The sequence below is a fragment of the Macrobrachium rosenbergii genome, chromosome 13 (genome assembly GCF_040412425.1).
Source record: "Macrobrachium rosenbergii isolate ZJJX-2024 chromosome 13, ASM4041242v1, whole genome shotgun sequence".
In the NCBI taxonomy this organism is placed as follows: domain Eukaryota; kingdom Metazoa; phylum Arthropoda; class Malacostraca; order Decapoda; family Palaemonidae; genus Macrobrachium; species Macrobrachium rosenbergii.
In genome coordinates, this window is record NC_089753.1 from 28120433 (window position 1) to 28143483 (window position 23051).

Sequence of the window (23051 nt, forward strand, 5' to 3'; positions counted from 1 at the left end):
GGGTTTTTAATGTATAGATAACCTTAGCATATTATAATTAAGGGAAGGTTAGCCATTAGTTGAGCATACCGATATGGTCTATGCGTGTGTTTTTTGTGTGTGTGTGTATGAGAGAGAGAGAGAGAGAGAGAGAGAGAGAGAGAGAGAGAGAGAGAGAGAATAGAATTATAATTCTTTCATTTCCAACGCTAATATGAAAAATTAACACTGGATAACTACAGTTGTAGTGACATTAAAATTCCACATTTTAGCTTAAGCCTAGGGAAAACTCATTAAGTCTTTCCCCGAGTATAATAGGTAATTTATTTGGCTTTATCCTCATGAAGAGTTATGTAACAGACCTTGTTCATTTCACACAATTTCTAATATTCATTTCAAGGATGTTTTCGCGACCAAACAGGAAATGCATCATCGAATTCTGGTGAAGGAAAAACAATAGAAACCCATCAGTGGAAACAGGTTTTTTTTAATCCAAAACAGAGGAAAAAATACACAATTTTTTATATTAATATTTTATTGCTCTTGAAATCAGACCGTTGGTTATTTTTTTTTTGAATGTTTTTGAGAAATATTTTTTCCTTCTGCCACGTGTGATTGTTTTTTGCGACGCACAAATTAAGTCAGATCCGGTGCCCTCTCTTTCTCTTCACTGTCCACGTTCCCGGGCCTTGCCCCATTGCCATAGCTGTAAAAACTACAAATACATTTAAAATAGAATAAAAAACAACCCATCCTACATACAACATCAGCATACAGTTACAATAAAGAATGTTATAGAACATAAAACGCCAAGGAAAATGACAGTGTCGGCGTAGGGAAGAAGAATGAGCGTAAGTTCCCAAGGTATGGAAGGGTAGCCATTAGCCAGCCATACAGTAGTCTCAGTCTGGTAGTCCAGTGTTGGAGCGACCTTTTGTGTCGAGGGAAGGTGATCGAAATGTCTACGTTATAGGCCTATTCTCAATTACATTTACATTTATTCGCGTGTTCACGAATGCTAGAGATTTCAGGCGGTGGTAATCTGTGCGGATTTTTAGGAACCCATGAGAGGTCCCGGCATAATTACCCAGATTAGACCTTGGACACGAAAATAAATGGACCGGAATGGGTGTCCAGAAAGGAGGTTCAGTCTGACTTTGTATATATATAAAATAAAAGCCGATAGTCAGGGTTGGTTGTTGTATATATACAAACGAAGTATTGCCACTTATACAAGTAACTTTTAAATCGACAAAAACATTAAGCCGTAAATGTCACTTAATATCGAATTCTTACCTTGGGGGTAACGCCCACCCTAGGGTAACTGCTGCTGTTAAGCGAATCTGCCCAAGCCAGGACTCGAATCCTGGCCGGTACTTGGCGCAATTATCAATTATAATTAAAAATGGTGAATCATGAAGCCATACTACGTTAACTCCTCCACTTGTGCATTTATAGGCACTTTTTCCTTACCTGAAAAATCATGCGCGCGCAGATCGATGACGTCACTATATGACCGCAGTGCATAGGTATATAGTAGGTAATAGGGTGATGTAGTGGTCAGTGGTGCCTCGGGTGTTGTGTGGTAAGGTGTGCGTTCGCATCCCACCCGGGGCCCATAATGACAGTGCCTATTTTAAATGTGAAATCGGGACGTAGAAAGAAGTGCATAGAAGAAAAACGAAGGATAAACAGAGGTATAAGGAAGAAAAGAAGGAAAATGTGAGACGTTTTGCTGTCAGATCGGTTAACCGGCTCAAGAGACGTAGGCTAAAGACAACCTCCTTTGACATCATGGCGGAAGAATGAGTGAAGTGTATTTTTATCGTTCATGTGAAATTAAAAACACATTTCACGACGAAGTGATAAGGAAGTGTTTACTTTACATAAAAAAAGGAATATGGAAGTGAATTCGGTCAAGAAGCAAACCTGGAAATAGAAACGCGAGGGTTACAGAAGAAGAAAAAAACAGAAAAGATCTAGGTGAGTTTTGGCGCAATGCTGTAACATAAGTACTAAGATTCAATTCGACTGTTTATTCATTTATTGTTTGATTTCACGTTTTTTTAAATATATTTTTAATATTTCTGCAATTCCTCGTAAAACATGCTAGATATTTAATAACTGTTTGGCTTATTTATATTACAAATGTCAATTTAATGTCAGTTGATTCGTTACATGCGGGTTTTAAAACCTAGGCATTACACTTAGGCTAACGTTCCTAGTCATATTCGACCAGTTATTAACCCTATTTCTTGATTAATTATTCTTCGTGATTCCAGTTCTAGTTATAATCAAACTAATATTGTAATATTAGCGTTATTTACATCGGTATATAAGGGGTTTTAAAACTTAGTCTCGACGTTAGACGTATCTTGTATGTTGTAACCTTTGAATATTTCGGCCAATTATTGAAGTACCTTCTTGATACTGTTAATGATTTATTCTTCGTGAATCGAATTTTAGTTATATTAAACTGTTTTTTTTTTTATATTAGGGTCATGTACAGCGTTTTATGTAGTTTTAAAACCTAGGCTGAAATTTTAGACCTAACCAGCCTAGGCTTATGCTTAATCGGAGTATAATTCGACCAATTATTAACCCATTTTCTTGATATTGTTGATAATTATTCTTCGTGAATCGAATTCTAGTTATATCAAATTCTGTTTCATAATGTTAGCGTCACTTACATCGTTATATGCGGTTTTTAAAAGTTAGACTGAAACATTAGACCAACCTGTCTAGGGTTTTGCTTAAACCTTTGAATAATTCGACCAGTTATCGACCCTTTTTCTTGATATTGTTCATGATTATTTTTCGTAATTCCAATTCTAGTAATATCAATTTTTTTTTGTTTGTAATATTAGTGTCATTTACAGCGTTTTATGTGGTTTTAAAACCTAGGCTGTACAGTAGGCCTAACCTGCCCAAGCCTATGTACCGGTGACTAATTCGACCAATTATTGAACCACCTTCTTGATATTGTCAATAATTATTCAGCATAAATCGAGTACTAGTTATATAAAACTTTTATTTTGTAATATCAGCGTCATTTACGTCGCAATATGAGGTTTTTAAAAGTTAGTCTGAAACATTAGACCTAACCTGCCTATGCTTATGCTTGCACTGGAGTATAATTCGACCAGTTATGGAACCACCTTCTCGATATTGATAATGACTAATCATCGCGAATCCAATTCTAGATATATCAAGTTTTTATTCGGTAATATTATCGTCATTTACATCTCATTGTGTCGATTCTCCGTAAGCCTTCAGCTTGGCTAGGAAGAACCCCGCCATATTGCACTCCCGGATGAGGGGAGTTCCAGGCCAACCAACCCGTCTCGTATCCATTTTTAAATTATCATGTCGTTTAATTGTATCCGGAGGTCACGTGAGGTTGGCAATCCTGCTGTTAGCGTTCATTTCGGAATGTTTCGTGTGATTTTTGGAAAATGGCCAAAAGTTGCTGGAGTTTCTTGCAGCAAGGGTTTATGTTTGGTTGAACATTTAGTTTATTGTGTATATTTACCATTTTATACTTGTTATTGTGTATATTTACCATCTTACATAAGTTATTGTTTATATTTACCATCTTATACCAGTTACGTATATTTACCATTTTACATAAGTTATTGTGTATATTTACCATTTTATACTAGTTATTATGCATATTTACCATTTTACGTAAGTTATTGTCTGTATTTACCATTTTACATAAGTTATTGTGAATATTTACCATTTTACATAAGTTATTGTCTATATTTACCATTTTACATAAGTTATTGTGAATATTCACCATTTTACATAAGTTGTCTATATTCACCATTTTACATAGGTTATTGTGAATATTTACCATTTATACCAGTTATTGTCTATATTTACCATTTTACACCAATATTGCCAGAAATAAGTATAATGAAAAGTATGACACCTGGACGAAAGGCAATGTAAATGCTTCATATGAAGTGATTGGGCTGGAGGAACTATGCATTATTTCCAAGTTACGTGAGGGAGTAGGCAAGTAGGCTAAGTTTATAATGTGGCCAGTGGCCTGTTCTAATCATTTTTGGTCAGTATCGCCACTGGTACAATATTCAGGTGGCTGGAAAAGTAAATGAGAAATACTTAAATGAAAATTTTGTATTACTTGAAAGCAGTATACTGATTTTTAAATATCTACCTTACTTCGTCAGTGGGGTGAAGTGAAGCTCAGTTAACTGAAACACTTGGTTTATAAAACGAAAACAGAGCAGTAAAGTTAGGGAATAAATTTCTGATGCTTTGTTAACATCTGATATTGTATTAAAATTAACGTCCATCACAGCGATTGAATTTTTCTTCCAGTGTATTAGATTTTACCAGCACACTTGCATTTTGTAGGTATGGTAACATGAAAAACAATTATTCTTTTTCAATTTGTATTCACAAGGAAAGGTTGGAAAGACACATTTGAGTACATTGATGAAGGCGAATTTAATATACATATACATATATATATATATATATATATATATATATATATATATATATATATATATATATATATAAATATATATATATATTCATGGCTATATAAAATATAAAATACACATATATTTATATACTGTAATATACATAATTATTTATATTATTTTTACGTATTACAGAATCGGCCAATAGAGTGACTCCATTGTTTAGTAACAGTTTTCCAAGACGAACATCCGTAATGTAATGCCTATGTATATTTGCCCTTCAGAGCATGGACCACCTTGCTGATTCCTTTCAGGAGCTTCGTCTTCTGATCTAAGTTCAGGAATAGGGGGCTGGGTCCCGGGTTCGCCGCTGGGTCGGGTTCGGGCGCGGGCAAGGCAGCCCCAAACTCCGTCAGGACTAGGAAGCCCAATAGGACTACTAGGGTCAGTGTTACCTGTTAGAAAAAGGCAGTTTTTGGGCAGTTATTTATTTTAGCATTCCAGACGCTTTTTATCCATACTAGGGGTATTGTAAAGAAATGTTTTACAAGATATTTGTTAAGCACAATGAAATAGATAGTATTATTATTATTATTATTATTATTATTATTATTATTATTAAGGATATGAACACTAATCATATGGAAAAAGCCCAAAAGGGGCCATTGATTTGAAATTCAAGCTACCAAAGAATATCATAGAGCTTATTTAGTTTATTTGAAAGAAGTAACAGAAAGTAACAGTGAACAGAAGGAAGAGATAAGTTATTAATGAATAGACAGATAGATAGCCAGATAGTTAGAATCTAGGAACAACAGTGATTATGACATTGTCATCTGAAAACACTAATATTATCAGTTCAAGACCTAATTATTTAAAGAGATTAATATTATTAGTTCAAGACCTAATTATTTATTTTGATCAAACACCATCTTCGGCAGTAGTAGGTATCTTCGATGACATTCGCAAATGTATTAACTTCTTAACAAGTTACTTGCAGAATGATTTTTTAAAATGCATATCCCTTTAATTATTTTAAAGTCACGCTAACAAAATTTGTTAGTTCTAGAAATGTTTAATATAAACACGATGAATTTTTAAAGACCTGTAATATCTTTTTGATTAATTCAATTTATTCCGAATTTAACACGCTTTCAGCGGGTTTTGCAAACAGACTGGACCATTCTGCGGATAATCTGATTTCTTGTGGGAATCAGTACTGATCTTACGCCTTCAAGGATTCACAAAACTTGGTAATCAAAGGCTACAGTTTATAAATTAAATGCAGGGGAAACGTTAATACTTATAGGCTTGTACACCCCTCAAAAATAGTTCTGAAACAACAGTGGTTCTTAGAAATATTTCTCTCTTTAGGTACTTTAAGCTGTTTTACAATTTTCCCGCGTTTTTGGCCGTCGTGAAAGGCACTCGTGTTCATTAGTAACCCGAACAAGTCTTTGGAGGGAAAAAGTACAAGAATCTATCAGATCATGAGAAAGGCTTTTTAAATCACAACCCCAAGACTTCAAAATATAACTGAAATCTCAAGAACCCGATTGATGATTATCGAAACGTCGCTGGACTCGAGAAAACTTTAGCATGGGAACTAGTAAATACTATGAGCCGTTGTAAAGGATAAATCCCTTTCTACTAATCCACACCCCTTCCTTTACACTTTCACAATAAGTCAGACTTGTTTTGAAAATCTTCCAAGACACCAGAAGCTTCACACATCCCGTAAAGAATCGAAGGAAACAGATTTACCAACCAGCTTCATTTCGTTTAGCCTGTGAGGTGAGACCTGGGGTAGTATACAATGCTGTTCTCGATGTAGGAAGGACTGGCACGCTGGACGGGAACTCGGAGCCTCTTATATACCGAAAGACAGTGGCAGTTAAAGTAGTTACAGTACTCTGAGGAGGCACATTACATTTTTTTTTCTTCTCCTGAAGTTTCATAAAAAGCAACGGAACGAGGTTGCCCAGGGGCCAATTTTTCATTTTTCATTCTCTCGCAAAGCGCTGGACGTTGCCCAGAAAAACTGGAAATCGGCCGCGTCATCGTTACTGGGATTTTCTTTCGCATAAAAAACGGGAATTGTGATGATTCGCCGCGTGAGTTTATAAGGAGGCGGTTTCCAATTGTGCTCTTTGCTGTCTGAGTCTGCGCACGAATCGAGGTGATCAAGGACTGGGTCTCAGTGCTTTCAACGTGCCTATAAATGCTTTGAATATGACTGTAAATCCTTTGAACATACCTGTAAATGTATAGACTCTAGTGGTCACTTTTTAACGTACATATGTAATTTTAATAAACACAGTGGCCGCTTAACACGAAGTCTGAAGGGCTATTCCTGTTAATGTTCAGACAAGATAACTGGTCAGTGTTTACAGGTGTATGATAATTGTAATAACCACAGTGGCCTCTTAATTCCTCTATTTCGTAAGGCTTTTTAGATATGTTTGTCACTACAAAGCCCTAGATTCAAATGAAGAACCAGATGGAAAAATTCTGGAGCCCGTGCAGGATTCGAACCTGCACCCGGTATATCAGGCGAGGTCGCGTTAACCACCTGGTCAGAATTTCTCCATTTGGTTCTTCATCTGGAAATAGGCTTCGCAGTGGCTTGGCAAGCGTATCCAAAGAGTGTGAAGAAGGTGAAGAAATCGAGAAGTGAAGAGGGAATCGTGGTTATTACAATTACACACCTGTAAATGCTGGCCAGTTACCCGTTTGAACATTAACAGAACTATCCTTTAGCGCGTCAGGTGTTTTCAAGTAAAACTGTTTCATAATAACGGAACGCCCCCTGGTAAACTTGTAGGTACTGGATAATGCTTCCGAAAGCGCCTAGAATTCTATAAATAATGTTCTAGAATTCTGTAGATAATGTTAAACTTTCCTATAGGATGCCTACACCAATTCGACCTTTAAAAAAAAATGTTGGGGGCCACTTTTCTGTTATGCAACAAGCTTGATTTTCCTTGGCTGAATCAGTTTCAGAAAAAATAGTCAAGGAAATCGTTATTAACCACAGAACGGTACTGATTTCCTCTGTATTGTAATTGGCCCCAATCCCTCCCAAAAAAGTAGTATTAACAAAAAGCCAATAACTATAGAAGACAGTATCTGTCTGTTCTTCTTAAATCCACCATCGAGATCCATTGTGGAACTTTTCCAAGCAGTTGATGTTCCTTGTGGTTCATTCATTGATGCATGATACTGATACTACTACTACTGCTACTACTGTTACTACTATTACTGCTACTATTGATACTGTCTTTTGTCCTGTTGGATCTTACTCTCGTTCAACAGGTCGAATGACATTTCGCACATACACACCCTCATAGATCATAGACCGACGGGGCATTGATTCCAAAATCTTTAAATTTCAAGTGCACTGGCAGAGATGCCTCTTGCATTGTCATCATTCTGAATCAGTTTTGGTGGCATTCCTCTCAGAAACATTGGCTAATTTCCCCCTCACCAGTCTAACTGAATTTAACTTTCCTGTGGCTTGAAAGTCTACTGGGTAATTTTCCCCTCACCAGTCCAACTGAATTTAACTGTCCTGTGGCTTGAAAGTCTACTGGGTAATTTTCCCCTCACCAGTCCTGCTGAATTTAACTTTCCTGTGGCTTGAAAATCTACTGGGTAATTTTCCCCTCACTAGTCCTGCTGAATTTAACTGTCCTGTGGCTTGAAAGTCTATTGGGTAACTTTCCCCTCACCAGTCCTGCTGAATTTAACTTTCCTGTGGCTTGAAAATCTACTGGGTAATTTTCCCCTCACCAGTCCTGCTGAATTTAACTGTCCTGTGGCTTGAAAGTCTACTGGGTAATTACCCCCTAAGCAGTCCTGCTGAATTTAAGTGTCCTGTGCCTTGAAAGTCTATTTTTCCTGAATTTGTTCCACTCAAGATTAACTTAGCAGCTCCCATTCTTATTTGCCATGATGCTTAGTTACGTTATGTGTGGAACTTAGTTATATCTCTATCATCTGACAGCCGTCTGTGTTGTTGTAGAATTGTAGCATGTACTCCCTCATTTTTGTGGTTGCTCTGTATAGTTTAGTTTCTTGGCGTAGTTATTCTGATTTGTATTGCGTTTTTGTACTTGAATACACACACACATACGTACATAAATACATAACATATGAATGTGTGTGTGTGTATATATATATATATATATATATATATATATATATATATATATATATATATATATATATATATATACTATATACATACATACATACATACATACATACATACATATATACATATATACACACATATATATATATATATATACACACATATATAGGCCTATATATATTGTGTATATGTATATATATTTAATATATATATGTGTCATGTATGTATATAATTATTTATAATATATACATATATATATATATATATATATATATATATATATATATATATATATATATATATATATATATCGTGGAAACTTGCAAACCGGTGGCCTTGTTGGCTTGTATCATAGGAATGTTTGCTCATTTTCTGAAGTAAAAAGAAGTCGCTCTCAGTACGTGTCGAACTAATTTTTTATGTTACTGGAAATAATGATACGAAAAAAATAAAAGAAAAGAAAAACAGAAGTTTTTCCATGAGTGCCCCGAAAGAATATTTTTTTTCGGTCTGGATCAAATGTGATTGTAATCTTTTTTTTTTTTTTTTACTCTGATGAACCGACAAGTCTCAAGGTTAAATCAGTTTTGAAAGAATATAAGAAAAACAGGAATGTGTTGACGTTGCGCCATTCTTGAGGCGAGTGTCGCAGACTCAGTAAGCTGAGGATAATCAAATCAGTGAGATATAAAATTGCTTACTGTGACAAAGTTGATATGGAATGGAATATAGAATTTATGCCCAAGGTCAAGCGAGCGTTGGGACCTTTGAGGTCATTCAGCGCTGACAGGGAAACTGAGAGTGAAAAGGTTTGAAAGGTATAACGGAAGGAAAGCCTCTCAGTTGCACTATGAAACCTCTGTTAGGAGAAGGTGGATAGCGAGATGGAAAAAAAGAGAATATGAATGGGATGAAAGGGGTTGTAGCTAGGGGCCGAATAGACGCTGAATAGAACCTCAAGTAATGCCTACAGTGCACCTTGTGAGGTGCACTGACGGCGCTATCCACCTACGGGGATAAGGTTGATATGAATTCTCATCTGTTTGTTTTTTTAAGATGAAAAGTCGAAGATGCAGGTAGCCTATGCTTAAATAACTACGAAGACATTAATCATAAATAATTAAGTCCTTCTTCTTCTTCTTCTTCTTCTTCTTCTTCTTCTTCTTCTTCTTCTTCTTCTTCTTCACGATAGTGTTCCCATACCCCAAAAATGACAGCGTTATTACTGTTGATGTGTAACTACAATATTCGAGTTGAGAATTTTTCAGCCTCCTGTCCTCTTAACTACTCCATGCTTTTTCAAACTGAGAGCCTAATATTTCTCAATAAAATAGGCAACAAAAATTCTCAGCTGCAGTGCATTTTCTCGATCTCACTTCGGCTAGAAATAAATTCCAAAACTAGACCATTCAGACTCGTATATGTACTCGTTTAGATGGAGGGTAACAAATAATATTTCGAAAAAGAATGCCGTATGATTATGTAGGGCAGTTAAACCCCTCGGTTCTCGGAAATAGTAGTAACAAATAAAATATTTTGAAAAAGAATTCTGTATGATTATAAAAAGCAATTAAAACCCAGTGGTTCTCGGTGATTTTTTATTGGATTACAAGAGAAGAATAAAATTTTACAAAATAATACATAATGTCATTGGTAAACAGTCAGCAGTTCCGTTGAAATGGATTTGCAACGAGAAAGGTGATGTACAGTAGTTGACTTGTTGTCTAATGCCCCCTTCAGAATTGACATCCCTAGACTTGCCGGGAAGCGACTCACCAATAATGATGGTGATGGTAGTATGGGCGATAGTAGTAATAAGGACGATAATAATGATACCTCCTCTTGAAGAAGAAAGGCTCGGGGTCTGCTGCTGGCTCAGGGTTAGCCAGGGCCTCTGGATTGGGCATGGCCCTGCTTGATCCCATGAGGGATGCCACAACCACCATCAGGCAAAGCAACGTTGAAACCTGCAATGATATAAGATGGCGCGTCTTTAATTCTCAGTAATTCTCATGGGGGAGTGAAGTCGCTAGTCCCCAGCTGGGTGGACTAACGGGTGGTATAGCTTAGAGTGGACCACGAACCTAACTAACATGACACCTCAGGCAGTGCATTGTAGGTATTACTTAAGGTTCTTTGCAGCGTTCCCTCGAACACCCCCCCCCACAGCTGCAACCCCTTTCATTCGTTTTACTGTACCTCCGTTCATATTCTCTTTCATCCATCTTACTTTCCACCCTCTCCTACCAATTGTTTCATAGTGCAACTGCTTTGAGGTTTTCCTCCCGTTACACCTTTAAAATCTCTTTACTCTTAATTTCCCTTTCATCCTGGCCTTTGGCTTAAATTCTATATTCTATTCCAACTAACGTGATGCAAAGGTTCTTCCTCATCCCCAGACTACCCCTAAGCTATGGGGTCGGTTGCCCTGATGCAGGTAAACTCTTCTTCTCCAAAATCTACTTCACTTTATCACACCATCTAATCCTTTTCTCTCCCTTAACCTCTTCCTCCACCCGTAGCATGTTCCACCAGAGCCTCTTTACTCCCTCTCCCCTCTGTCACTCATATCATATGCCCATACCCTCTGTCTCGAGTACTACAATACCAATAATCTGACTTTCCTAATTTCCTCATTGTCCTTGAAAGTTCCTCAAAATCAACCTTAGCACCTTATTTCTGTATACTTCAGTTTCTGTTCCTCCTTCTTGGTGCCCACGTTTCAAAACTTTGCAGCATCACTGGTCTGAATACTGTGCAACAGATCTTTATTCTTTTATCATACACTACCCTTGTCACCTCCCTTCATTTCCCCAAAGCTGCCTTTGTCCTACCTTCAACCTCAGGTTCACACCTTCCCTCTTGGTTTGAAGTTGATCCTAAGTATTAGAAATTCTCTAAATGTTTTAAATCTAGGCCTCCTCTGCTTTTTACAGTTAACCTGTCCTTTGCCTTTTACACATGTATTCTCATACCACCCCATTCAAGCTTTTCATGCCACTCTCTCACCCTTCTTTGCGGTTCTTCTTCAGTCTCTGCCCTAATCAACAGACCATCTGCGTGTAACAATTTGAATAGGTTGTCATTCCTAATCCCCTCACTCATTACAGCTGGGCTGCACCGTTCAGTTGATGACTAGGGTTCACAAAACACTACATAACTTGAAAACATTCTAAGAATACTTTTGAAATGATTTCTTGAATAACTCGAACGACTTTGTTCAAAGCAAGTCAAGATCACCTACCAGCTTCATGTTGAGTAATGGAGAAGAGGCGCGCAGATATACTGTAGAGTCTCGTAATCTCGACGATACGATGTCCACCAGTCTTCTGATACACACGCGCCCTGTCCTTGCTCTTTTTATACACTCGGCACCCTGCTAAACTGTCCCGTTAAGGAGTGCAAGGAAAGGGGGGGGGGCGTTTGTGTGTGTTCGTATGTATGTAAGTGGGTTTTTCTCGGGGCTGCCTGGAAGTGGGAAAGATTGGAAGGCGGTTATGTAAAGAGGACCGGTTCGGGTGACATTTGGGCACGCTTTCCATGTTGTTTAACTAAGAAGGGACTCAGGTGAGGACAGAAAACTGTTTCGTAGGTAAATCAAGTGATTTGTTTTCGCGTGACTTTAAATTTTGATTATTCTTTTTCCTCTGGTCATTAAAGTATAAATTTAACATTCATTATCCTTCGCCTTTGAAAATATAATTTTTCATTTTAATATTTACGTCTCAGATTATTGAATTTGATTGCTGTTATAACTATGGGTATCATCATCTTATACATTTATTCTACCTTGTGTACTTGTGTCATAATTATAAATTGTTTGTATATGGCAGAGAGAATTATGACTATGACTGTGATATGGCTGCGACTGTCAATTCTAAGCAAAGGATAAATTTGTGAGAGTAAGTACTGTTAACTGTAAATGATATTTACTATAGTAAATGATGTGGAAGTAAGTACTGCGAATTGTAAATGATGTTTATGATACTAAATGATGTGGGAATAAGCACAGCGAATTGTAAATGATATTTATGTTAGTAAATTATATTTATGTTAGTAAATGATGTTTATTATAGTAAATGATGTGTGAATTGTAAATGATATTTATGATAGTAAATGATGTGGGAGTAAGTACTGTGAATTGTGAATTATATTTATGACAGTAAATGATGTGGCAGTAAGTACTGTGAATAGTAAATAATGTTTATCATAGTAAATGATGTGGGAGTAAGTACTGTGAACTGTAAATGATATTTATGACAGTAAATGATGTGGGAGTAAGTACTGTGAATTGTAAATGATATTTATGACAGTAAATGATGTGGGAGTAAGTACTGTGAACTGTAAATGATATTTATGATAGTAAATGATGTGGGAGTAAGTACTGTGAATTGTAAATAATGTTTATGAAAGTAAATGATGTGGGAGTAAGTACTGTGAAATGTAAATGATGTTTATGATAGTAAATGATGTGGGACAGTAAATAATGTAGGAAGTACTGTGAACTGTAAATGATATTGATGAGAGTAAATGATATTTAAACGATAAACCTGTGACAGATGGTCCTGAGACTGTGATAATTAACACAATGACTGATAGTTATGATATTTACAGTTAGTTTTCAGTATTACAATAACTGTTGTGCTTATGCCAGTGAACAGAATAAATGCTGAATAATTATTTTGTTAATATTTATGGTAAATTGTATATTCTAAGGCCTCAGGAAGATATTGAAAAATTGACTATAGATTCTAGGACCATGATAGTGAATGCCATGATTTAGCATCAAATAGCATGAGGGAGGGGAGTGTTGGGGGTGGAGGGATTTGGTGGGTGGGGAGGGGGTGGGGACGAAAAATCACAGGCCCGTCCACGTTGCTTACCACGGTCAGGGTCGTTCACGTGATGCATACCTTGTAGGAAGAAGGTGGCGGTTCTCTTCTTACCTGGGTGCTCGGGAAAACCCGGGTTAATAAACTTAACGATGCTTTTGCCGAAATTTGATTATTTGTTTATTCTCTCTCTCTCTCTCTCTCTCTCTCTCTCTCTCTCTCTCTTACAGGTATATGCATACATTTTCATGTCATGCCAGTTCAGTCTTTCTCTCTCTCCCACACTCTTTACAGCCTAATCTCTCTCTCTCTCTCTCTCTCTCTCTCTCTCTCTCTCTCTCTCTCTCTCTCTCTCTCTCTCTCTCTCTCCCAAATGAAGACATGCGGTGAGTTCACCTTTGGGGCATACGCTTGCAAATATTCTTATGTATTTTACGAGAGAGTTGCAGTTGATGAATGCCCAAAGGGATTTAAACCAGTCATGTATTAAAGATACACAGATTATATAGTTCAGTGATTAAGAAAAGGGAATATCAATGAACTGTTTTTTTTTTTTAGCTATTCAAAATAGATTATATAGAATATAGTTTTCTGAAGAGAAGAAAGATTTCTAACTAATGTAAGAGTATTCCCCTCTCCTGACAATGGTTTCATAGTGCAACTGCGAGGTTTTCCTCCTGTTACGCCTTTAAAACCTTCTTATTCTCAATTTCCCTTTCAGCACTGAATGACCCCATAGGTCACCAATGCTTGGCCTTTGGCCTAAATTTTCTATTCCAAATCCAATACAAGTCTGTTAAGGGTTGGTGATGCATTTGAGACCAATGGCTTAAGAAAAGGAAGCCTTTATCAGACTAGGTACGAATTTCACATGATGTGTTTACATTCCATGCGGATAAAATCGATTTTGTTGCTCTGGCGATTAGGGTTACAAAAATTGCTCATATTATTTTAATTTTACTGTAAAATTAGATCCCCTGGTGAATTATTTCTCGCCAAAAACACATGAATGAAATTTTCATAAGGTATAACCTCTTTCTGTATTTCACTTTACTTCCTCTTACTTCTTCCTAATGAACACCATATTCTTTGGAAGTTTGAATTTCAAGTCTGTGGCCCCTTTGATGGGCTTGTTCCATATGAATAGGCTTCATCTACTGAATAATAATAATAATAATAATAATAATAATAATAATAATAATAATAATAATAATAATAATAATAATAATAATAATATCAGCAGCACCTGAGAAATTGTATTCAGAGTTCCATATCATAGTTCCGACTGTTACAAAACTAGAAGCTATTCAGTACCTTCAGGCTTCATTCAGTTTGCTTTCCCGAAAACGTCTTTTGTTGATATGATCGAGGCTCTTGACCTAACCGGTCCCACCGGGTCCCTTGAAGGAATGCCTGGTGAAGGAAAAAGATGGTATACCTTGGGGGTTCAGTGGGTAGGATACACCAGTGAGAATTTTTATACTTCGTGAGTTCGCAGAGGTTAGGTGACCTTGAAGAGTGGTTTGGCTTCTCCCTTGCGGTAAAGGCCGTTATAAGGATTTTTTTTTTGGTACGAGAAATAGTTCGATGTGATTTAAATATCAAGAAATTGAAATAAACAAACAGTAAAAATAATGTCATAAAAATACACATCAGTTGCGATGAAAGAGAAGCAACTGAAGGTAAATTATTATTATTATTATTATTATTATTATTATTATTATTATTATTATTATTATTATTATTATTATTATTATTATTATTCAGATGAACCCTATTCATATGGAACGTGCCCACAGGGGCCACTGACTCGAAATTAAAGCCTCCGAACAATTACTTGGTTTTCGTTTGAAAGCAGTATATAACTGAAAGTAATAGGAAATACAGAAAGAATAAATCGGCTGTTAGAAACTGAAAAAATAAATACCAAATTAATAAATAGATAGATCAATGTAAGTATTATTATGAAATACGTGGAGAATTGCTTTATTGTAGTAACCCATTGCATCTTCACTTGAACATTTGAGGTTCCAGTTGTACGACACCCTCAGGGAGACTGTTCCACAGTCCAACGGCGTGAGGAATAAAGGACCTCTGGAACTGAGAAGTTCGACAGCGAGGCACATTAACGGCATATCGGTGCTGGAACGAGATCTTCGATGAGTATTACTACCTCTCTCGATGAAAGAGTAGCAGCACCCATATAATTTCCAGGAAGGCCTGTCTACTCACCTGTAAGAAGGACTCTGCGTCTTCTGGCACTTGGCAGTTTGATACCCCAACTCTTCTACAGACTGTCAAGTCCTCGAGTCTTCCCCAACTCTTCTACAGACTGTCAAGTCCTCGAGTCTTCCCCAACTCTTCTACAGACTGTCAAGTCCTCGAGTCTTCCCCAACTCTTCTACAGACTGTCAAGTCCTCGAGTCTTCCCCAACTCTTCTACAGACTGTCAAGTCCTCGAGTCTTCCCCAACTCTTCTACAGACTGTCAAGTCCTCGAGTCTTCCCCAACTCTTCTACAGACTGTCAAGTCCTCGAGTCTTCCCCAACTCTTCCACAGACTGTCAAGTCCTCGAGTCTTCCCCAACTCTTCCACAGACTGTCAAGTCCTCGAGTCTTCCCCAACTCTTCCACAGACTGTCAAGTCCTCGAGTCTTCCCCAACTCTTCCACAGACTGTCAAGTCCTCGAGTCTTCCCAACTCTTCTACAGACTGTCAAGTCCTCGAGTCTTCCCCAACTCTTCTACAGACTGTCAAGTCCTCGAGTCTTCCCCAACTCTTCTACAGACTGTCAAGTCCTCGAGTCTTCCCCAACTCTTCTACAGACTGTCAAGTCCTCGAGTCTTCCCCAACTCTTCCACAGACTGTCAAGTCCTCGAGTCTTCCCCAACTCTTCCACAGACTGTCAAGTCCTCGAGTCTTCCCCAACTCTTCTACAGACAGTCAAGTCCTCGAGTCTTCCCCAACTCTTCTACAGACTGTCAAGTCCTCGAGTCTTCCACAGACTGTCAAGTCCTCGAGTCTTCCCCAACTCTTCTACAGACTGTCAAGTCCTCGAGTCTTCCCAACTCTTCCACAGACTGTCAAGTCCTCGAGTCTTCCCAACTCTTCTACAGACTGTCAAGTCCTTCCACAGACTGTCTCCTCCTTCCCTGTCAACTCTTCTACAGACTGTCAAGTCCTCGAGTCTTCCCCAACTCTTCCACAGACTGTCAAGTCCTCGAGTCTTCCCAACTCTTCTACAGACTGTCAAGTCCTCGAGTCTTCCCCAACTCTTCTACAGACAGTCAAGTCCTCGAGTCTTCCCCAACTCTTCTACAGACTGTCAAGTCCTCGAGTCTTCCACAGACTGTCAAGTCCTCGAGTCTTCCCCAACTCTTCTACAGACTGTCAAGTCCTCGAGTCTTCCCCAACTCTTCCACAGACTGTCAAGTCCTCGAGTCTTCCCAACTCTTCTACAGACTGTCAAGTCCTCGAGTCTTCCCCAACTCTTCTACAGACTGTCAAGTCCTCGAGTCTTCCCTAACTCTTCTACAGACTGTCAAGTCCTCGAGTCTTCCCAACTCTTCTACAGACTGTCAAGTCCTCGAGTCTTCCCAACTCTTCTACAGACTGTCAAGTCCTCGAGTCTTCCCCAACTCTTCTACAGACTGTCAAGTCCTCGAGTCTTCCCCAACTCTTCCACAGACTGTCAAGTCCTCGAGTCTTCCCCAACTCTTCTACAGACTGTCAAGTCCTCGAGTCTTCCCAACTCTTCTACAGACTGTCAAGTCCTCGAGTCTTCCTTTCCGTAGGGGGTTAGTGCCGTCAGAGCACCTCACGCACGGTACATTGTAGGCATTACTTGAGGTTCTTTGCAACGTCCCTTCCTTAGGCCCTTAGCTGCAACCCCTTTCACTCCTTTTGCTGTACCTCCATTCATATTCTTTCTTCCATCTTCACCTTCTTCTAACAATTGTCTCAAAGTGCAAATGCAAAAGGTTTTCCTCCTGTTATACCTTTCAAACATTTTTACTCTCAATTTCCCTTTCAGCGCTTGGCCTTTCGGCCTAAATTGTATATTCTATTCGAGTATCCCGCTCTGCTAAATGAGTATGACACTCTACCTCCAATGACTGAGGAATTATTATGAGTCGAAGTTGAAGTTCCCTAAAAAACACTTCAGTCTCCCTGGGGATTTTGCGCAATTGGAACCTCAAAAGTTCGAGCGACGATGCAACGCATCAACGCATTACTACCGTAAAACAATTCTCCTTGTATTTTGCTAACTTATTCAGATTTTTATCGATTCATTTGTAAATTTGTTTTCTAATAACTGATCTCCTCTTTCTGTATTCCATTATCTTCTGTTAACTCTTTCGAATGAATACCATATTCTTTGGGAGCTTGAATTTCAAGTCAGTGGTCCCTCTGGTGGGCTTGCTCCATATGAATAGGGCTCATCTTCTGAATAATAATAATAATAATAATAATAATATTGATGGTATTGATGTCGCAATACAGCTGGATACCAGAGTAGATGAGAATGAAAGGGAAAAAATTGATAAGTATCAAGAGCTGAAAATCGAGATAAGAAGGATATGGAATATGCCCAAGACCTGAAAATCAAAATAAGAAGGATAAGGAATATGCCAGTGGAAATTGTACCCACAATCATAGGAACACTACGCACAATCCCAAGATCCCTGAAGAGGAATCTGGAAAAACTAGATGCCCAAGTAGCTCCAGGACTCATGCAGAGGAGTGTGCTACTAGAAACAGCGCACATAGTGAGAAAAGTGATGGACTCCTAATACCACCCAGTCGAATAGGATGACTGTGATAGACAAAAAAAAAAAAAATAATAATAATAATCATACGCAGTTCAGATAAAGAGCCATCGATATCACGTGGGTACCCTGCTGACGTCAGTATGTGTACTCCGTTACGTCAGCTCAGAATGTTGTGGAAGCGAGCCGGATTAGTTACCACCCGGAAAGCGCTTGCGTATTTACCCCTGATCACCTACGCTGTTGTTACTTCATCTTTTTCCTGTACCCTTTGCAGATCTTCGGGTATAAATACGAGCACCGGGACGCAATATCCCGAGATGTAACCGAGCATTGCACCAGCCCGGGACCTCTCTCTGAAAAAAAGCGGGACGCCATATCTTAAAAACTAACCGTAGACTCTCCTTGAAAATAAGCGCATTACGTTTCCCCCACCCAAATTACGATGGAAGTACGCATCTAACTTAAGGTCCAATACAAGTATACATCTCGGGAATATGCGTCCCGGACTTTTGTAAAGAAGGGAGGAGCTAAGAAGCATGTCATAAGGTGTACAGGTTTATTGAATGATTTGAATGGTATCCCAAGTTCCATGACGTACTTCCAGGATACAGTTCCAGTTTCCAGGTTGGAAGTTCAAAGATGATTAGACACAAACGTACATAAAAGTGTCAGACTTAAGGTGAAAACAGACTGAAATCAGAATAGGAACAGGTCTTATTAAAAGATGTCTCTAGTTCCAGAATACAGTTCCATTTCCAGGGTGGAAGTTCAAGGATGATACGACATGAACGGACGCAAAAATTTCAGATTTGAGGTGAAACCCGACTGACATGAAAAGAAAAACTGGTTCATTAAACGGTGTCTCCAGTTCCAGGATACAGTTCCAAAGTTACATTTCCAGTTTCCAGGTTGAAAGTTCAAAGGTGATACGAGATAAACGGATATGAGAGTTTCAGATTTAAGGTAAAAACCGACTGAAATCCGAAGAAAAACAGGTTTATTAAATGATATCCCAAGTTCCAGGATACAGTTCCAGTTTCCAGGCTGGAAGCAAAAAAAAAAAAAGGTACAACACTAACAGACAAAGTTGCAAATATAAGGTGAAAACCGACTGAATTAAAAAAAAAATAGGTTTATTGAGTGATATCCCTAGTTCCAGGATACAGTTCCAGCAAATATAAGGATGAAACACTAACAGACATAAAGAATTAAAAAAACGGAACTCAAAAGAATAGGTTTATTGAGTGATATCCCAAGTTCCAGGATACAGTTCCAGTTTCCAGGTTGGAAGCTAAAAAAAAAAAAAAAAGTTACAACACTAACAGACATAAAGTTGCAAATATAAAGTAAAAACCGATCCGGGGGGCGGGGTTGGGGGGCCACCTGGGCACGTGCCCCCCATGAAAAATAATGACAAAATAATAATATTGAAGATTTAGATAATAACATAAATGAGAAATATAAAAATGGGAAAAAATAAAAAATATGGAATTATATAAATGTATATATATGTGAGTGTGTGGACTGTATAGTATGAAAATTGTTCCCCCCCCCCCCGCCCATGAAATTCTTCTGGATCCGGTAGTGCAAGAGCCCGTGCTGGCAGAAAGCTAGCAGAATCAAGAACGAACGAGCAGAGAGAAAGTGAGCATTTTTAGTTTATATTTGAATTTTTTATTTAGTCTTTTTGTTCATAATGTTGTAATATTGATTTTTTCATTTATATTTGTTGATCACTTCACACTACTGTTTCATTACAGTATAACAGTGATGATGATAAGGAATGGGAAGTAGGGACAAGGGGAAGTAGTATAAGCTATGATACTTTTGAAATATATATACGTTCAATTCAGGTTCATTTATCGCATCATACAGCGTTGGGAGAAAGGGCTCTAGTGCTGGTACAATACATGCACATACGACACCGGTGTTTAAGCATGACAGGCAGGGCAGCTGATCGAGACTACAGTCTGCCCCAGAGCCAAATCAAAGTCCTTCAAAAGAAGGCATCGTGCTTACCCCATACAAATGGGAAAAACAAGCACGTTAAAATAAGACAGCGTTTGAGAAATCACACAAGGCTTTCCGACCTTTTGATTTCGAGATATCACAAAGGTTGACGTGAAAAACTGACATGAACATTGTAAACGCCGGAACTTCAAACGTTCAAGCAAAGCTACGATGCATTACTTTCCTAATAATACAATTCTCCTTGCATTTTAATACGTTTTCATCTATTTGTTAGTTTATTCAGTTTTTGTTTTTTAATAAGTGAGATCTCTCCTTTCCGTAATTCCCCTTTACTTCCTCTTACTTCGTAATGAACACCATGTTCCTAGCTGCAACCCCTTTCGTTCCTTTTACTGTACCTCCTTTCACATTCTCTTTCTTCCATCTTTTTTCCGCCCTCTCCTAGCAATTAATTCTTAGTGCAACCGCAAGGTTTTCCTCCTTTTACACCTTTCAAACCTTTTACTGTCAATTTCCGAGTCAGCGCTGAATGACCTCGTGTGTCCCATTGCTTGGCCGTCGGCCTAAATTCTACATTCAGTTCAGTTCAGTGTTCTCTGGAAGCTTGAATTTGAAGCCTATGGCCCCTTTGGTGGGCTTGTTCCTTATGAAAAGGTTTCATCTTGTGAATAATAATAATAATAATAATAATAATAATAATAATAATAATAATAATAATAATAATCTTCCAAGAGAATACACCAAGACTGTATATAAATAATAATAATAATAATTTATTATTATTATCATTAATATTATTATTATTATTATTATTATTATTATTATTATTATTATTATTATTATTATTATTATTATTATTATTATTATTATTATTATTATCTGCCAAAAGAATGTCCCAAGACGGTATACACCCATAAGAATAAAAATATAGCAAAGGTGCTTTTCTGAATGCCTTCTCTGTCCATAGAATCCAGCGACCCTTAATTACTTAATTAACCCTTAATTACTTATTTATTTCTGGTAAGTTCACTATCCCAACCAATCCTTTTCATTCATTCCCACCGGCCACATCTTTTTGCCCTGAATTGTAGCTTGTACCAGTTACTTTGGCTGTGTTGTTACTCATTTCTCGTCTGATGTTATTCAAAGATCATGTAAAGACGTCTCTTTCTAGCCTTCCTCACAAGAGAAAGACACTACCAGTCTTGAATAACACTGGCAGATATGTACTTGCCAACTTCATCCTGCTGTTGGTGATGCCGTGTACTGAAGGACCTCTCTTGATCAAGCCTCCGAGCGTTGCTTGGTGTGTCCAGTCCCAGAGCCGGTCCTCACGTAATGGTCAAGGACAGGATCCACTAAGGTTAGTGGGTCCTGGGCATGGGGAACCCCCCCCCCCTCTTGCACCGAAAAATAGGAAAGATTTACCAGTAACTTTTTTTTTTTTTTATATTGACTTCTGTTTATAATTTTGTTTGTTTATTTGCATTTCAAAGAATCTTAAATTTCGTTGCGTGGGGAGGAAGAAATTGTATCGAATTGTCAATTTCAAAATATAATAATAATAATAATAATAATAATAATAATAATAAAATAATAATAATAATATAATATTGTGGACCCTTTATAACATTGTAAGACCCTTTAGAACATTTATGAACTCTCGTGATAGGTTTCCAATAATAATAATAATAATAATAATAATAATAATAATAATAATAATAATAATAATAATAATTGCTGTTTCAACGGCATTTAGCTTAAATAGAGTCTTCTCTATTCTTCTTCTCATATTCTTCTAGTCAGCAGGTAGGTGGTATAAAATTTCCAAAGTGCATATCATTTTACTCTTATGCCTCGGCGCACGGGCAGGTGGCCACCTAATGAGAGAATGTGTGAATTTAAAAGGTGAACAGGTATTTATATACTAGGAAGACTGGGTTTGTCTTGGCGGGTCGAATTTTTCCATTACTCAGTTTCCGCCTCGGGGGATCTGTGTTGTAAAAACCCGCAGGCATCCGGGACCTTCTTGGCTTTATTATTTGAGGAGGTTGGGGTCTCTCTCTCTCTCTCTCTCTCTCTCTCTCTCTCTCTCTCTCTCTCTCTCTCGATGGTATTTGGCGTCGGCTGGTTTCGGCTGTTCCTGGTGATTGTCGTCGGGAGAAATTCAGTTTCTTACAATTCGTCGACTCATTCCTTTCCGGTCTTCTGCGGTGTCCGTGGTTGCGGTGGTTGAACATGGCACCTTATTGTGGATGACACCAGAGACGGTTTGATAATGTGGTAGTTGTCAGTCCGACACATATGAATGGCGTCATAGATGACACTATTTTTGTCAACTCTGTCTCTCGGGACGGCGGGTTATTCTTCAGGATGAGGAGGTGGCCTTTTTCATGTTTTTATAATAAATAAATGATTACCAGGATTATTTTCATATTTTTATAATAAATACATGATTACCAGGATTATTTTTCCTTCTATTACGGGAGAGACATTTTCTTTTATGATATTTTTTATGGCACTGTCGTCCTCCAGGTGTTTTTGGAGCGTGTGGTTCCTGTAAATAAACTCTTAATTGCACCATTTTGGTGCCTTCTTGCCTTTGAGGGACCTGGGGCAACCTGCTGTAAGGTCTGTGATTGTGCGCTTTTGATTTGTGTCTATCCTGGTTGTTGTGCCATTCTGTTGGAGAACCCGTGGTCTGTGAGTGTCTGTCCCGTGGTGCACTGTAGGCAATAAGGTGGTTCGGATTCCACAGTAAGCTGTAGGTCCCGTTGCTAGGTAACCAATTGGTTCTTAGCCTCGTAAAATAAGTCTAATCCTTCGGGCCAGCCCTCTCTAGGAGAGCTGTTAATCAGCTCAGTGGTCTGGTTAAACTAAGGTAAACT

At 38.0% G+C, this 23051-nt stretch overlaps 2 protein-coding genes and 1 long non-coding RNA gene across 3 annotated transcripts in view; 2 read left to right on the top strand and 1 right to left on the bottom strand.

Annotated features, from left to right (window-relative positions):
• The first annotated feature begins 1519 nt into the window (after positions 1-1519).
• LOC136845088 (uncharacterized) overlaps positions 1520-23051 on the top strand; it is a 261817-nt gene continuing 240285 nt past the window's right edge. Inside the window, exon 1 of the mRNA XM_067114919.1 lies at positions 1520-1962. The gene's annotated coding sequence lies outside the window, so the exon portion shown is untranslated. The remainder of the gene's footprint in view (positions 1963-23051) is intronic.
• LOC136844650 (uncharacterized) lies at positions 10174-11964 on the bottom strand. Its single transcript, XR_010854947.1, has 2 exons — positions 11834-11964; positions 10174-10556 (listed from the first exon to the last, which is right to left on the bottom strand). It is a non-coding gene; the product is annotated as an uncharacterized lncRNA (long non-coding RNA).
• LOC136844744 (uncharacterized) lies at positions 13803-22047 on the top strand. The gene is made up of 4 exons (XM_067113979.1): positions 13803-13807; positions 15715-17217; positions 21338-21526; positions 21966-22047. Exons 1-4 carry the CDS (start codon positions 13803-13805, stop codon positions 22045-22047), a joined length of 1779 nt encoding a protein of 592 aa, XP_066970080.1.

Bases quoted from the DNA above. Each gene is read 5' to 3' on its own strand.
- LOC136844744 (XM_067113979.1), top strand. The intron at 17,218-21,337 runs GTTAGTGCCGTC...GTCTCTTTCTAG, and splicing joins AGTCTTCCTTTCCGTAGGGG to CCTTCCTCACAAGAGAAAGA. The intron at 21,527-21,965 runs GTTAGTGGGTCC...ATATTCTTCTAG, and splicing joins CAAGGACAGGATCCACTAAG to TCAGCAGGTAGGTGGTATAA.